The sequence below is a fragment of the Haemaphysalis longicornis genome, unplaced genomic scaffold (assembly GCF_048455015.1).
Source record: "Haemaphysalis longicornis isolate Haplotype H1 unplaced genomic scaffold, Haemaphysalis longicornis Haplotype H1 scaffold_3, whole genome shotgun sequence".
NCBI lineage: Eukaryota > Metazoa > Arthropoda > Arachnida > Ixodida > Ixodidae > Haemaphysalis > Haemaphysalis longicornis.
In genome coordinates, this window is record NW_027526335.1 from 63933044 (window position 1) to 63950094 (window position 17051).

Below are 17051 nucleotides of genomic sequence, written 5' to 3' on the forward strand. Positions count from 1 at the left end.
AAGCTTCATCAGCCAAATCGTTTCCGACGATTCCAGTGACTTGTCAGCCACTGTTACATGCCAATATGACCATTCATGACAGCATGATGGAATTGGTCTCGAATCCTCAACACCAGTTCGCGAAGAGGACCGTTTCTGCGCGCTATTCGAAGACTTTGAAAGGAGTTTATAATCCGTGAGGACGGGCTGCTGTTGGGAAGTAGTTTGACATTCAAGTGCACCATGACCCATCGCTAGTAGCCGCAGTAGTGGCACGGGGAACACGAAATCGATTGTGGTGGATCCTGAAGATACGACCACCGCACCGTAACAGGGATAACATAAACTTTAAAGCGTCTTTCCGCACCCCTTTCTGCAGAAAATGTTTTAAAGCTAAGTTTCCAGCATCTCATTGATGTCGCATGCAGTCTATCCACAACGCACTGCAAGAAAGCCAACTTTCTCTGACGATTATCGCGAGTGAAGTGAAGGGAAAAAAGTGCTTTTCGTGCTCGGAATTGAACCTGGGTCCGTCACTTTATGAATCCACCGTCTATCCGATTACGACATTCAAGCACTTCTTTTCCCTTATTCCCTGCAGTCGACATTTCATAGCAATGTGCACACAAAATAAATACAAAATTTTACGTAAGGCTACTAGCCTGACTTATGCTGACATTTCCGCCACTCCGGCAATGCCGTAGCAGTTTAGATTTGGAGAGGGGTGCATGAACTTAGAAAATTAGACAGAAAATACATTGCTCTGTCTAACGACAACGATGGTTGAACGCTATGGAAAGCCATGGAATGTCCGTATCAACAAGGCACTAGATAGCATTATCGCAGTGTAGTAAATTGCCCCGTTAAGAAACAGGTGTGCGCGTAAAGAGCGTACATCGTTATGGCATGCTACCTACCAGTAGATTCAAATGGTTCGTTTGGTGTTGGACCTGAAGATTTTGCAAAGCTTCGCGTTCCCACATCGCTGACAGTACGAGAGAGGTGTAGTTGACTTTTATTTTAAACGCTTTTTGAAATAAGTGGAGAGAAGTATTAGACCCCGAGCTAAAGGAAGAACACCTTTGTTCTAGCATCTTAATAAACTGCTGTTCTTGGTCAGACGCTATTTAGAAAAGACATTACCGTCAAGCAAACTCCATAGTTCTCTGGAAGATGCATGGTAACGAAACAAATTAAATTCATTGTTAATAGCTCACTCACTGCACTTATGATGACCGAACTTGGAGCAAAAAAAAGTGAAATCTAGGGAACGGAAATTGCGCAATTATCAATTCTGCCTTTAATTATTCTATATATAGAAAGTCCGATTCGTAATACTACCAAAAACCTCGAAACACTTGTGCGTTCTGACACCCTATTACAGCACATATGCAGTTACTTTCAATCGTGACAACTGGTAAATTCGAAACAGGTAACAGTTTAATTTCTTGTGTACTGCTTGATTAGACGTGTGGAAGTCCGCAACAACAAAAATTCTTGGCATAAATTACAGCCATTTGTAAAGTTCTTGGAGCCCAGCTTCAGTTTCTTCAAAAAATTCAAGGCTCTCTCTCTCTCTCTCTCTCTCTCTCTCTCTCTCTCTCTCTCTCTCTCTCTCTCTCTCTCTCTCACCGTGGCCGATTTCAAAAAAAGCGTGCTATGGAACACCTCGAGCTCTGGAACACCTCGCACTTCAGTGAGACGTGAAGCGGCGGGGTTTTGATATGAAGACATAAAAAAAATGTATGAAAACATTCCCTAATACAGCTTCCCTGTAAAATTTAGAAATAAAAAAAAAGTGAATGTAAGGGACTCGATATATTTATACTTTCTTTGTTGATTCAAACAGTCGCGTTTAAATCGGTACAGTGGTTGCACACATCTTTAATTGTTGCGTTAAAATGTATTAATAGACCCACTCTTCCTCGTGCTGTACCCTACAGTCGTAAGTACGCCTCTTCGGAGAAGAAAGGAGAAAGGGGGGGGGGGGGACGTGAAGGGCGACTCTCCCTTTAATACCATGCTATCTTCAAGCTCACTCGATAGGTAGAGTGCACTTACCTTTCACGGTCATGTCGTCTGGATAACGTTCCCACTCAACCGTAACAGAATTGGTGGTGCTTGATTTGAATATGAGAGCCGGCGATGTTGGGGGCACTGGCAGAAAAAATAAATAGGAAGACTTAACATAAACTTCACGTGCCACAAGCAGCAAGACAGAGAGCTGTTAGCCAAGCCGCCAAGAGCTTGTGTCAGTTTATAGTGTAAAAGTACCTGTACTTTTTGTGAAGCAGACATTAAACCAAGCAACCAAGCACTTAAAAAATATTTTCAATAATCACACAGCTCAGTGTTTTCGTCAAGCAACAAAAGCGGTTTGTGGGTAGCCACGCGGTGCCGTCGCACGCTTGCACCGACCGTCTGGCTGACTTCGCTGGCGAATGCTCAAAGAGGCACGCCCGCTGTTCTCAGCTGTTGAGATGTGATAAAGATGCCCCTCAGGAAGAGTTCGCTTGAGCTAGTTAGCAAGTGCGTGCACATACGTTGCGATTCACCGTTATAATAATGCGTGATTGTCATTACATTATTATTGAAGCCTCGCTACACACCTTATCATCACCGGTTCATCTGGATCTGAATTAAAGGAATTTAGTCGATTGCGTTGTTGTTTCAGACTAGTGCTTGTTGCATTTTGTACATGAGCCTCCTGTCTGACCCATAAGTTCATTGCCTATCTTGTGGAAAATTTTAAAAAGCTGTTTCTTATAGGATTACGGCGGTACTCAATGGTTATAACAGTGAGAAAAACTAGCCGTTTTAAAAAGGAAAAGCTGACGTGAGAAAAGGATTGTCATTTTATAATACAGGATTTACTGAACCAATGACCATTTTTGTGGATGACAGGTGACAATGATCATAGATACGTCCCGTTCAGCACGTTCATTGTAAAGAAACGTGCTAAAATCCTGCCCGTAGCTCATTTCGAACTGGCGGCCATGTACTTCTTTAAGTTCTATATCTAAAGTACAAATCCTGCAGTAATAGAGCGCAAGTAAAATGGGGCCGCGCTTCTGTCACCAATATTGCGGGCACTAAGCCGCTTGCGCTACTCCAATACGTAGCAGAGGTCTTGTTGCCTGAACTAGTTTCATGGTATCGGAAGAGCTTCAAACATTTATCTTAGTATAGAAGCCTGCCAACCTCCTCCAAGGTTTTCAGCTTCACGGTGGCGTGCAAGGGCGGTCGCGGTAGAAGATTATGACAATTATTCTTCATGTACACAGTGCATCACTGGAGAAGGCGCAGCGTTGTTGGTGAGCACTCGCAATAAATAAATAAATAACATAACATAACATAACATAACATAACATAACATAACATAACATAACATAAAAAACTTTATTACAGAAGGTGGACACGTCGGTCGGCATTGGGGGGATTAAAGGTTACATTCGGCGGTTGACGCCTGAGGAGCACGCGAACTCTCCCACAGAGAAAGCAGCGTATGCCGTGTCGTGGCGGGTTGCAGCGGCGTTGTCCAGTCCACAAGCCGCTGGACGCCGGTCTAAATAAATAAATAAATAAATAAATAAATAAATAAATAAATAAATAAATAAATAAATAAATAAATAAATAAATAAATAAATAAATAAATAAATAAATAATAAGTTCGTTCTTTCTAATTGGGAGAAAACGGACCCCTGAGGAATACTTTACGTGAAGCGTAATTTACATTCCGGCTAGTTTTCCACCGCAAGAAAGCGCCGACAAGCAGCATACTACCACGAAAGATCATACCCAAAAAATTTTGAACATGGGATCTTTCTTGATCGTACCATTTATTGTTTCTTTGTATACTGCCACCGTAACCGTCCTCATCCATGTGGGTGGCCAATGCAACACGTCAAGCGCGTCACCGTAAAGGTTAGATAGCAATACGCTATCGTAGCGCGTCACGGTAAAGGAAATGTATTGATACGTTTTCGTATTCCAATACCGGCGCGTGATAGCAACACGGAGCTCCCAAACATCAAGTAACTCTAATAATTACGTCATGCCTCTCACCGGGAGGGTTGATTTTACCACGCAGGCGGCAGACGGCGCATGTTTCGTAGCCCCGGGGGATAGTTCTACTTCTCTTGTGGCGACTAGCGAATGCGGAGAGAATAAGTGACCGCATTGACGTGTGGCTAACTCGTGCGGAAAGCTGTCGTTGCGAGCCTTTATGGTCAGTTTGAAAAGAAGCGGTAAGTGACGCATGCTTCTAAAACCATGCTGTGTGTAGTGGGTGCACGGAGGGAATGTTTGTTGTGTCAAAAGTGATAACGGCCGGGAACGGCAATGAGATCTTCAAGTACGCTTTTTCACGCACACGAGAAAGTACCGCAGTAGCCGACAGCGCTGAAGGCTGGCCACTTTGTACCACAGCGCATAGAGCGCAGGACTATAGCCGTAAACATTCCCTGCGCAAAACTATGTTCATAGTCAATACACACTACTACTAGCGAAGCTCACCGGCTTCAAGCGTGGTGGCACTGATGTCGTCGGACATGGGTCCGGCGCCTTCGCTGTTGTAGGCCTGCACCTTGACTACGTAGGTAGTCTTTCGCTTCAGGTTTGTGAGGTGACTCATGTGATGGCGGCGAGAGCCGGCCGCCTCGAGAGCCTCCACGTTCTTGTACTGGAACTCGGAGTCGTCGCGGTCCTCCTCCTTGTAGCCGATGTAGTAACCCTGTATCTTGCCGTGCTGCAACTCCTTGCGAGGGGGCTAGGCGAGAAAGTAAGGCAGAATGTCAACAATACAATCACGTCACCCATTTGTGTCCGCTGTAGTTTTCGTTGTCAAATAGTACGGCCCTCGAGCAAGATGCCTACTATACGCAGTGTGGTCAAGCAATCGCGTTGCCAGTTGAAAGAAATGCCTGTTTGCAGAATTTTCTCTTTGGTGGCCTGGAATTTAAAGCAGGTGGTCATGTCATGTCTTCTAAACTTGCAGCACTACTGCCACGCGCTCTGACACAGCGCCTTGTTCGCTGAAACTGTGGAGTGCCAGCAGCCACCGGAACAGCCCTGTCATCCGATATCCCTCGAGAGATCCTGCTCTGGGGAGTGGCGACAACAAGGAGAGCATAGCTCACGGCACGCAGGGGCATGCGCATTTGCGACCAGTGACGAGGATAAGCGCAGTGTGATGGTAGAAGGTAATGGAAGAGCAGCGGCTTTGGATCGCGGAGGCGCAGTGTTCTGTTGACGCCGGCAGAGTGGGCACAAGTTCGCCTCATCATAATCTTGTTGTCTTGTTCCGCGTTCTCTAACGGTCATGTCGCTATTCGTGCCAATATATTTTGTAAATAGTAGTACTGGCCGGCCGCCCATGTTCGAAACTGACCTCTGAAATGAACAAGTTTCCAGGCGGGGACCGAGAGTGCTCCGCTTCCTGTGGGAGCCGAAATTGCTGAATAGGTCTCTTTACATATCTGTTCCTTCTGTAGAAAAATTTTGCAAAAAAGTGCTGTATCCCCACATACTCCGTTTTAACACTACAACGTGGTAGACAGGAAGGAGAGCGTAATGTTGTAGTTGCCGCAATGGCCAAAAGCTTTGCGCCAGAGACGTGATTTCGATATTAGCCCATCATGAGCACTTGGAAAAACTACACATGGCTGCATTCCTATTCTATCCCACAAACGTAGCCGACAGGCTCATCGTAATTTCTGCAACATTGTATGACCGACATTATCTGTTTTACTATATATTTTTTTCTGCATGTGTTCCTGTGTCACCCGTTCGTGTTTTGTACTTATACAAGGCATCTGTGTAGTAGACGGTTGGTAGACACACAGCTCGGTCACAGAATTTATTGAATCGATGCTTTCTGGGTCTCACTGATGGCGGTGTCGTTACCTAAAACGCACTGCAGGAAAGCCAACTTTACACAGTAGGAGGACACATGGTGGTGATGATGATGAGTCGATGACACCCACAAAAAACGCTTCCCGTGTTCTGAATCGAAGCTGGGTCCTTCGCGTTATACAGCCGAAGTTTATCTTAAAGCACAATTCCCACACCGTCGAAGCAGCATGGATTTTAAAGAGAATTTGGCGCTTCACTTCAGACGACGACAATGGGTGGGGGGGGGGGGGGGGGGGGGGGGGGGGAGAGCGAAGAGGGTGCGCTTAGCTTTCGCGTGAGGGATTCATTTGCCATTAGAGTTTGGACTTTGACTCTCAGGCAGTTCGCACTTTGATTGCTGAAGCTTCGACTTGATTGCAGCGGCTTTGACTATGGCACTTTGCCATCTGAGTTTCGCACGCAAGAAAACTTCGTTTCAACCATCGTCGTCATTAAACGGAGAAGATTTGGTTTCTTAAAATATCGAAGCTAGTCACTTCCCATTTATCAAAGATTTCAAAAACAAGTGGAACATGGCGACGTACCTCCCACGACACCTTCAGAGATTGAGAACCAGTCGCTTCTACTTTCACGTGCAGTGGTGGTCCACCGGGGGCTGTAAAAAAGTACGCGTCTGAGTCAACCCGCGCGACAACCCGTTTATGTCCCTTCAATGTTGGTATTTATTGTTTTTTACCGTAAAAACGGTAAGTTTGCAATTCGGTGTGAGCAAATGCCGCACGCGCGCCCACGCGAACACGCCTGCAGGCACTGGCGCGGATGCAGACACACACAAGCTCCGGACACGCCGTCTGTATGCAGCCTTTATCAAGAGCGAGCAGCTCTTGACGATTTAGGATCATCCGAAAAAAGTGCCTCATATGTCCAGGCATGACAGCTGTCGTTAACCTGCTTTTTATGAGTCTTTTATGATTCTAATGTAAGGCGCGTTTATTGTGCGTAGGCGTGAAAGATTGGCCTTTCTTATAAATTCTTAAAAATGACTTGTTTCCTCAATAAATTTTCGTTGTTAGTCGGCGCTGTCTCCTGTGTTGCAGTAGAATTTCTCCTTCTTCCCTTCCCTCCACATTTCCCTCCCTCCCTTCCTCCGTCTCGAAGAAGAAGAAGAAGAAGAAGAAGAAGAAGAAGAAGAACAACAACAACAACCACAACAACAACGATAAGGAATTCGGCAATGTGCTACGTTATGAAAATGAGCTCTTTCTGATGATGCCCTCACAGACTGGGAGGTACAGAACGTGTTGATAAATACCAACCGATGCAGGAATGTGTACTCAAGCGTGCGGATGACGAACCAAATGGCTCAAGATGGAGTAGCTTCCAGAAGCACATGTGAGTTTTTGAACCTGCTTGAAAAAGATTTTTGGTTAAATAATCCGTTCGGTAATGAAGGCAACATCGCAAGGAGATTCAATACCATGGACTGCTTCAGTAAGAAGCTGGGCCCAAAATTACTTGGGTTGAAGAAGAAGCCCCAACAACAACAACAACAACAAAAAAAACACGAAAAAAGCTTAGCATGCAAGTGGAGTCTACGCCCTCTGCGGTGGGAAACAAGAGACGAGTTGCGGCAGTGTCTCCTCTTATTTACGAGAGAGGGCGCCGCCTGTCCGGTGCTTCAAAGCTAATTGGTTTACCCATGGATTATTCTTCCCTCCATCGGTAAGACTCATAGTTCAGCCGAAGCTTCTCTTGGTGTGTTTGTTTTACAGATGATAGTCTTTCTTGGGCCACTTAAACCCAATAATTTTGGTCTGTCTGTATGTATGTCTGTCTGTCTGTCTATGACTCGATTCAGCCACCCGGCCTAAGTGAAGCGAAGGCTGCGTAAAGTCTTATAAACTCACAGCCAAATTTTAACGTCCAAGTCCAGTTTATATGTTCATACTTGTCGGCATTGTTGAACAAGAACAAGACATTACGCAAATATCAGACAGAAAATTAATACGCAAGGAATATTTACAGTGTTACTCTATAAAAAAATTCATGGATGCTTGATTTTTGCGAAGTGAAATACTATAAATCGACTGCAGAAAAAAATTAACACTGTCGCCCGCGCCACTATAGCTTCTGGTGACATTTTAAGAAATCAAGCGGCAAACAGTTACGAACCACTAGATAGGTTCCGCGTTGTGCTTGGAACGCACGTGGACTAGGGCAACGCGGTTCTATAAACGTTGAAGTAGGGCGCCTCGATTCACACGCGTCTCCACCGTACGGCAGCGCTAGCATCGAGTCACCCGGTCTGTAACAGTGGAACGCGGTAAATTTAAAATGACTGGAGCAAACATTTGGCGTGCTTACCTTGGGAGGAGCGCGACGCAAGAGGAACAACATGAGCGGTGAGTGGGAAAGTGAAGGTAGGCACTTACGTGGCAAATGTCGACAAAGACTATCGTCGTTTGTCGGCATTTGCAACGAAAGGAGTAGATACGCGACCAACTTTTTTAAATGCGAATGCATTTATTAGTCGGGGGTTGTCTTGCGTCCATCGAGCGGCGTGCGCCTGCATTCCTCCAGCGCGAGCGCACGTGAGCGCGCGCCTCGTAGTTCTGCCTTCGTCGTCGTCGTCGTCGTAAATGCGAATGCATTTCTTAGTCGGGGGTTGTAGTGCTCCGTCGGCGTGCGCCCGCAGGTGTTATCTCTCCGCGCTCAATGCCGAACGCATGCGCTTGAAGCGAGCTGTACTAGTTTGCTCGAAGCGGCAAGGACGGCGAGTACTGCGGTGTTAGTCTCGTGTCTAACGTGTATGGGAACTTGATATCGCACGCCGTTGCCACGTCTCCCGTTCGAGACAAGTCTCCGTACAAGGACTTGTACACCCTTGCCTACACCGGAGACGGAGTCTTTGTGGTGACCGTGTACCTCGCGCCCAACCTCGCTCGAGACGCCGTTGCCGCGCAGCTGGACGCGGCTATGGAAAGTGTGCGCGTGCGCTCCAAACCCTCTGACCCCATAGTCTTGGTTGGCGACTTCAACGTTGACGTGCGCAAGAAGAGTGGCGAGTGGCTGGTCGAGTACATGCAGACCAGGCACTCTATGCATTGTCTCTCTGCCGGCTTCGACACGTGCCCCACTACCATTCACGGGAGTTGCATTGATCTGGTCTTTACGCGAAACTGTGACGCGCGTATGCTTCTCAAAGACCCTTTGACCGTGCACTTTAGCGATCACAAGGCAGTGATTGTGGCCGTCAGGTACAACGATAACACAAACAGGTGCTGGTCTTGGTTGGCAACTTCAACGTTGACGTGCGCAAGAAGAGTGGCGAGTGGCTGGTCGAGTACATGCAGACCAGGCACTCTATGCATTGTCTCTCTGCCGGCTTCGACACGTGCCCCACTACCATTCACGGGAGTTGCATTGATCTGGTCTTTGCGCGAAACTGTGACGCGCGTATGCTTCTCAAAGACCCTTTGACCGTGCACTTTAGCGATCACAAGGCAGTGATTGTGGCCGTCAGGTACAACGATAACACAAACAGGTGCTGGTCTTGGTTGGCGACTTCAACGTTGACGTGCGCAAGAAGAGTGGCGAGTGGCTGGTCGAGTACATGCAGACCAGGCACTCTATGCATTGCCTTTCTGCCGGCTTCGACACGTGCCCCACTACCATTCACGGGAGTTGCATTGATCTGGTCTTTACGCGAAACTGTGACGCGCGTATGCTTCTCAAAGACCCTTTGACCGTGCACTTTAGCGATCACAAGGCAGTGATTGTGGCCGTCAGGTACAACGATAACACAAACAGGTGCTGATGAATAAATGATTACGTTCACACTCTCGTCATTAATTACGCCATTACTCGCAACACACTCATCGGTGCACCCAATGCATTCGCATTTCTGCACGATTCCCTTCGGGGAGGTGCGGGGGAATTTTGTACCTTGTGTGGATGTGGGATGAACCTGGGACATTATTGCAGGCATGTGTCCGTTGTGTGCCGTTACATGAGCTATGGCAGTGACATCACATAAACACATACTCCTCAATCGGTAGTGAACGTGATTTCAGGTGTGTGGACGCTATGTAAGGTTATTAGGTTATATAACTATTGCATTGACAATTTTTAGTTCTCATGAACACATACTGCTTAACAGGTAGTGCATCAGGTTACTTTACATCGTGGCCGAATCTGGCCGATGGAAGTTCTTGTACGTGCGCATGTTTATACGATCGGCCTTTCCAATGCGGTTTGCGCTTTCTGGGACAATTTACAGCTGTTCAGTGTCGTTTCGGCAATGGTGCACAAACAACAGTAGGAGTTTAAAAAGACATGTTGCCATGCTAGTTGGTTCATGACTTAGAAAAAAACGTGCAAAATGTGTAAAATGTGTAAATAATTTCATGCTGTTTGCGAGGACAGCTTCTTGCATCAGAAGAATAAACCCTTTTTTTACGTGGTTCAACTGGAATATTCGACGCGCGTTGATCCAATCTTTCCAAAGACACTTTTCATTTCTTTACAATAAAGAGGACAACAACATAAAAATCAGGAAAAGTTTTTAAGTGGAAGGTTTCGCATAAAATGTCGCTGAGTGAAGCAAAACAGCTAGTTTTGTTTTAAAAAAAACAACGATCTATTTACTCTCCGTGTTCGCATAGGCCGTCAGGTTTTATGCGAATTTTCCCATTATCAAAGCTCCCAGACCAGCAGCTGTCCGTGAGAGGCCCGTTGTAAAACTAAAAAATAAAAACGTCTTGGCCACTCTTATTGTGGCGAAACCAACAAAAAAAAAACAAATATTGTTGTTACCATAATACTTTCAAGTTTAGAAAAAAAATTCCTCACGGGTGACGGGAGATGACTTTTTCTGTAAAAAGATCTAAGTACTGTATTAACGCTCCAATGAGTTTGCCGCGTACCTTCTTCGCTCGTGGTCACTTCCAACGTGTCGCTGGGAGGGCTGTGTCCCAGCGCATTTTCAGCGACGACTTTTATCCGGTAGGTTGTCATGGGCAGGAGCTTGTAAACAATGGCCCTATTCTCGGCGCCAGGCACTGAGAGGTGCGACGTGGCGCCTCCGGTGTCCCAACCTGTTTGGAGAGAAAGCACCATCAGGGAATGGCTGAAAGCGCTCCACCGGCCACGCTTTCCTGGGCTAATGGGAGTCTTTTAATAGAACAAACACATCGCTTGCAAAAACTCCTTTTTTTGTGTGTTTGTTGCTTATCGCTGCACGATTAAATTCGAAATGTAAGTGTTTACAGCAACCCCGCTGTTTACATGAATCTGAAAGTGCTTTTAGCAAACGCTTTTAGCTTTGTTAAACAAAAAAGCGCCCGGGGCTACTGATACTTCGCACGTCCTCTAAAACCCTAAGATGCTTTCTTAAAACGACAAGGCCTGAAAGAATGCGGGCAAGAAAACTTACTGGTTGTGTTTGTGAAGTGGACGTGGTATTTACGTATAGGGCTGTTTCCGTTGTATGACGGCGACCATGTTATTTCTATGGTCCGGCTGGAAATCTTGATGGCTCGAACATCAGTGGGCGAAGATGGCGGCTCTGTAGGAAAAGAAAATAAGTGTTCGTGACGGGACTGTTTTGACATTTCCCACCAAAAGGGGAGACAGAAAAAAAAGCCGTCGTCCTCGATGCCTTGTAATTCTATGTTGCTTTATTTACAAAATATCCACGGTTCTTTTGAAGGAGGGAGGAGATATTGTACTGGAAAAGCTTGCTGTACTATTTTCGGAATGCTTGAATACTCAAAAAGTTCCCATAGCCTAAAAAACGCCAACATTAATCTCATTCATAAGAACGAAGATCCCAATGACCTCAAGAATTACAGCCCCATCAGCCTACTCTCACTTGTTCACAAGCTGCTTACCAAAGTTATAGTTAGCCGCATAGGTAACAGCCTGGGTTCCCAACAACCAAGAAAGCAGACCAGATTTAGGAAAGGGTACTCAGCCATAAATCACATCCATGTCGTTCATCAAGGGGTCAAAAAACCCGCAGAATATACTAAACCTTTTCCCGTGGCATTTCTAGATTATGAGAAAACGTTTGATCCCGTACTCACCGCAGCCGTGCTTCAAGCACTAAAATACCAGGGAATAGAGGAGACCTAGAGAGGACTTCTACAAGACATATATGAGGAATGCACGGGCATGATAACCATTCACAAGAAAAGCGATAAATTCCCGATACGAATGGGAGTAAGACAGGTAGATACCATCTTTCCAAAACTTTTCACATATGCCTGGAGGGGGTAGTTGGAAAGCTTTACAGGGAAAATATAGGATTAATGATAAACGGGGACTGCTTGAGCCATTTGAAGTTTGCGGAAGACATTTGTGTGCTTGTTTGCTTTTGTAGTGTCTGTATGAGTTTTTGTGTCTTCGTTTCCTTTCACTTTCGCACATCTCATGTTCATGTGGAGTAGCAAGCCAAGCTCGCTGCCAGGCTGACTTCTCTGCATCATTAAAAGCATTCCTCCTCCTCCTCCACATGGTCGTGCTGAATAAGAGTGCAGAACACATGCAAACATTGCTTGAGGAGCTACAATCAGAAAGAATGGCCGTGGGGCTAAAAATAAATATGAATAAATCTTAAGTAATGATGAATACGCATGCCAAGAACGTCATCTTCAGCTAAAGAAACAAAACGTTAGAAGAAGTAACAGAGTATAACTACCTCGGACAGATAATTAGTGCTGACCCCAACTACGAGAGAGAAATTTGGCGCAGAATGGGTATGGGTTAGGGAGCACTCGACAAGCACTCCCAAATAATGAAAAGTAAGCTACCTCTGTCACTCAAAAGAAAAATCTACAATTAGCGCATACTGCCGGGGATACATACGGAGCTGAAACTTGGCGCCTTACTCAACAACTACAAAGCAAACTTAGGTCGGCTCTACGGGCCATAGAACGAATAATGTTACGAATAGCACTCAGGGACAGGAAACGAGCTACATAAATCAGAGAACAAACTATAGTAGAAGATGTCATAGTCCGAATAAATAAACAAACTACGGCAGAAGACATCTTAACTCGAATAAAGAAAAAGAAGTGGAGTTGAGCTGGCCATGTAGTGAGAGGAACCGAGAACCGGTGGACAATTAGGGCAACAGAGTGGATATCAAGAGATGGGCCTAGAAGAAGGGGAAGGCCAGTAACACGATGGAATGAGAAAATACGGAAATTTGGGGGTAAACTGTAAACCAGAGTAACGCATGCGAGAAACCTTCGTCCTCCAGTGGACCTGAGTAGGGTGATGATGATGGCGATTTTTTTACAAAAAATACGGCGTATGCACACTCATCGTGTGTCAAAGGCAAGCGTATTTGAAAAACAGTGGCGAAGGCGAAATGCAGATTCGTTAGGCTAGTTCTGAAACTCAGCACCCATGCACGCTTTGTGAAGGTTTGCAGGCTAGCGAGGTTTGAAGCAACAAAAACGCGGTCAAAGCTGGCCTCCAACGCAGTTATCAAAAAACTACCACACATGCTCGCTTTGCTGAATGTTTTGCTGGTATAGCGTTCATTTCAGTAAAGGCAGCCAATTGGAGAAAAAAATTGCCGTGGGACAGCACGATGTAACGGCGCCAAGATGAAACTGTCAGGCAAGGGGGGTGGTGGTTGAGGATAATGTGCATCTATTTTTGTTGCACCGCCTCACAGAGCGCTTGCCAAACATTTGCCATCAATAACTATAAAATGTCCATCGTTGTTTCTGAATTCAATCACCAAAAGCCGAATTTTCCTAAGCCTTCTTAGAGAACGCGGTTCAGAACGATCAGAACAGTTGTCACGCAAGAGGGCATTTCGATTGATTTTGCAGCGCATACTGCGCTCCGCTCCGGCTCTCAAAATAGTTGCAACAGTTTTGCTCGCGGCAAATACAAAAATTCATTAGAGTGCACTTAGATAATTACACCCTTAACACCGACGTGCATTCGCGTTATCTTTGTGTTTTCGAATTCCCAAATTTCACAGAAGTTGCAAAAGCGACAGGTGCGCCGTAATGATACGCCCAGCCACATTATAACCTTTCGCTGATGATGCACGATACGATTCTTAGTAATTTCAACGACTGAAATTCGGGGGTGCAGCGATGCATATCTTCAAGTCTTGCGGGAGCTGTGTTGCATTGCCGTTAAAAAAACACATCAGGAAGCTAATGGGCTGATCTGATGCAGATTCATTGTAGGCTCGCAATCAAGCCCCATTTGGTTCATTTGCGTCATTAAGCAGGTGCAAATGGATCTTGCTTGTTCTCTTTCACGCGGGTGCATCAGACAGCATAAATTCCTGCATGTAATGCGCTGACCATTACACCTTTGCGGGCATGTGCTACTTTGTGAGTATGTAACGTCATGCTAGGCTTCAGGGTACGCTCACGGATTAATCTAGGTTCCCCCACCTGTGCTGCGCGTTAAAGTGCTAACGAACCTATTCCTGCTTATATTCCTCTATCACCCCCGTTAAATATCCTTTAGTTCTCTTTGAACGGGAGTGAGCCAAACTGTCCAAAGAGAGTTTAGCCACACAGATGCACTTAAGTCAGTCCGGAGGGTTTGACGTTACGCAAAGGGGCATGTACTTGCAGGACGTGATTGCCCGCGATAATGTACCACTTTGTGCAGAACTCTTCCCCTAAAGGTACACGGACCGGCCATCCTCTACGCCAAAAAACGACTCTATTTGACGCGATAGCGTAGTATTAATTCCATTCAATCACCTTGCTTGTGGAAATGCGGAGTTGTTTATGTGTGTCCTTGTTGCAACATTCGACGTTCTCTAAAAAGCCGAGTCTCGTGAATTACATTGTCTTATCGATTCGGCTGCCATAAGCTAACAGTTAGTTCCTTTCGATTCTTCAAGGTGGTGCCTCAGTCATTATATGTGTCTAGTGCATGGAATTGAGCAACCATTACTTGCCGTTTGCAACCGATTCGTTCATTTTTGAAATTATCCAGCTGCACCGTACATCTGTCGTAGAAGTTTTCCAGAGAGCAGCAGTGACGCAACATTATCTACAGCCTTTTCAAAGTTACTGTCTGCTCTCCTCCAAGATTCTTATCGAAAGTAAGACAAGAGAAAACGTTCAAATAAAACGTTCAAACGGTAGGAGATTCCACCTAATCAATAGCCCTAAATGATCCCTCGATATGTAACCAATTGGATCGGCCTGGCCCTCTCGCTTCCCATAACCCAGCGGTATCGGTCTAGGGCCAAGAAATAAGCGGTTGCGTTTCCCGTGACGGCTGAGCGGGTGGATGGCCCTATTATCCTGATAGGTCTGTCCAGCGGGCATTGGGAGATGATGTTAGAAGTTGTGCAATCGATTCGTCCTCACGAGACAAGTTGCGACACGCTTGCTGCGAGTCGGCAATGATGACTGTGGCTGAATTTGTGTGATGACCATAGCGACGGTCATTTCCTTAGCTCGCAAGGGGTTATGTCGTGGTAAGGTTACCCTGGGGCCAAATTCTCTAAAAAACGGGCATCGCTTTGAAACGACGGGGTAGCGCCATGCAAATGCGTGTGTTCTGGGGTTGGGGCCGTCGCTTTAACAAAGCTGTGCAAGGACGTGAGCCGCAGAAAAGCAGTGTGGCAAGGGCGCGAAGCAACAAGTGAAACGATGGGGGGCAGTGGGTGTCGCTTCGCGCCCTTGCCACAGTGCTTTTCTGCGGCCCACACTGCTTGCACAGCTTTGTTAAAACGACGGCCACTACCCCAGAACACATACATTTGCATGGCGCTACCCCGTCGTTTCAAAGCGACGCCCCGTCGTTTTAGAGAATTGGGCCCCTGGTGGCAACTTCATTTTGTTGTATGACTACAGCCGGGACTCCTTCCATGTCGGGACAGGAATCTGCGGCTGTGTACGCGCTGGTTAACTCCTTCCTGCGGCGTTCACAGGTAGCCCTAGATCTAGCTTCTCTGTCCCCTGTGTGATGCTCGGGGTCCATGTCGCGGGGGAGTGGTGTGATGAAAAGCTGTCTGCTGATCACATGAAAGAGACTTTTCGTAAGGCTGGCTCTGTAAAAACGTTGTGAACCTCAGAAAGAATAGGAGAATCCTTCAAGTACAAGTGACTAAACTTCGACCCGAACGACGGGCTCTATGATCACGTCGGTAGGGTTCTGCAGGCCGATTTATTTTAGCTTATTGCTGGCTGTATCGATGGGAATCCGGAGCACCAATTTGTGGGCTTTCCTGTTCATAGCATATAACTTCTTGGTTTCCGCCTTGCGGGGGAGGGGGGATATTATGAATTCCTGGAACATCCGAAGCGTTCCTGCTTCACGCTATCTTCGTTTTGTTAGTGGTGCTGTGTTTAACCTTATTTATGAGCAACCAGTCTACACGGTCGGCTTGAAAGGTCATAACGGGAATTTTGAGATGCAGAGAGAGAATGACGGTGTGGCGCTCGATGTGGATGGTGATGGTTTGTAAGACCGGAAGGGGTTTCTTTCTCGCACAATCGAGGGGGAATCCAGACTCGGCGTAATCATATGACCACGGCTGCTGCTGTTTGCAAGCCATCCTCGATTTTTCCTGGTGAGCCCTAGTGCGAGCAGATGATAATATCGTCTGCAGATAAGCCGTGTTTAATGTCTTGGGTGGAGTCGAATAGGAGAGGGAGGCCCCTGAGTGCACTGTTGATTAAGAACTCCCTAGCTTAACCTCAGGTGGGGACGCCATAGTGTTAAAAACATGCAGCCTCATAATTATTTAAGTGCTGAGCCGCAATAAATTGAATGCGGACCGCATGATACATCATTGCCGAGAGAAAAGAAACCGAGGACACCTAAGCACTTCTTACGTATTGGGAATGCGAAGGCATGAATGTCTAGCTAAGCACCTGGGACGCCTTGTTTCGCCTCGCATTGTCAACGGGCTTTGCAATCTGGCCACTAGTGGCGCTTTCATTTGTGATGCGCGTTAACTCTTTCGAATAGCTTCGATTTGTCTCTTGCGCGTTGCGCCCCTGCTCTTTCATGCCGCTGTGCAATGAAAGAGTTGACGACGATGGTGAATTTCGCCGCTTGTTCTTCCCCTTTCTTCATGCGCGCGCGGGATACTGGCGGGGACGAGCCCCTCTCGCTCCTGCCGAGTTTAAGCTGGCGCTGTGCAACGTTTTGTGACGGGCCAGTTTTTCAATTAGGGACGCCGTTTCCTGACACTGGCGTTTAAAGTGAAAGCT

At 46.4% G+C, this 17051-nt stretch overlaps 1 protein-coding gene across 1 annotated transcript in view; it reads right to left on the reverse strand.

Annotated features, from left to right (window-relative positions):
- LOC144174538 (cell adhesion molecule Dscam1-like) overlaps positions 1-17051 on the reverse strand; it is a 345506-nt gene that overhangs the window by 25625 nt on the left and 302830 nt on the right. The window contains exons 16-20 of the mRNA XM_077703291.1: positions 11267-11398; positions 10758-10928; positions 6417-6487; positions 4495-4747; positions 2041-2136 (exon numbers count right to left, since the gene is read on the reverse strand). Of these exons, the coding sequence (XP_077559417.1) occupies positions 2041-2136; positions 4495-4747; positions 6417-6487; positions 10758-10928; positions 11267-11398 (723 nt within the window). The remainder of the gene's footprint in view (positions 1-2040; positions 2137-4494; positions 4748-6416; positions 6488-10757; positions 10929-11266; positions 11399-17051) is intronic.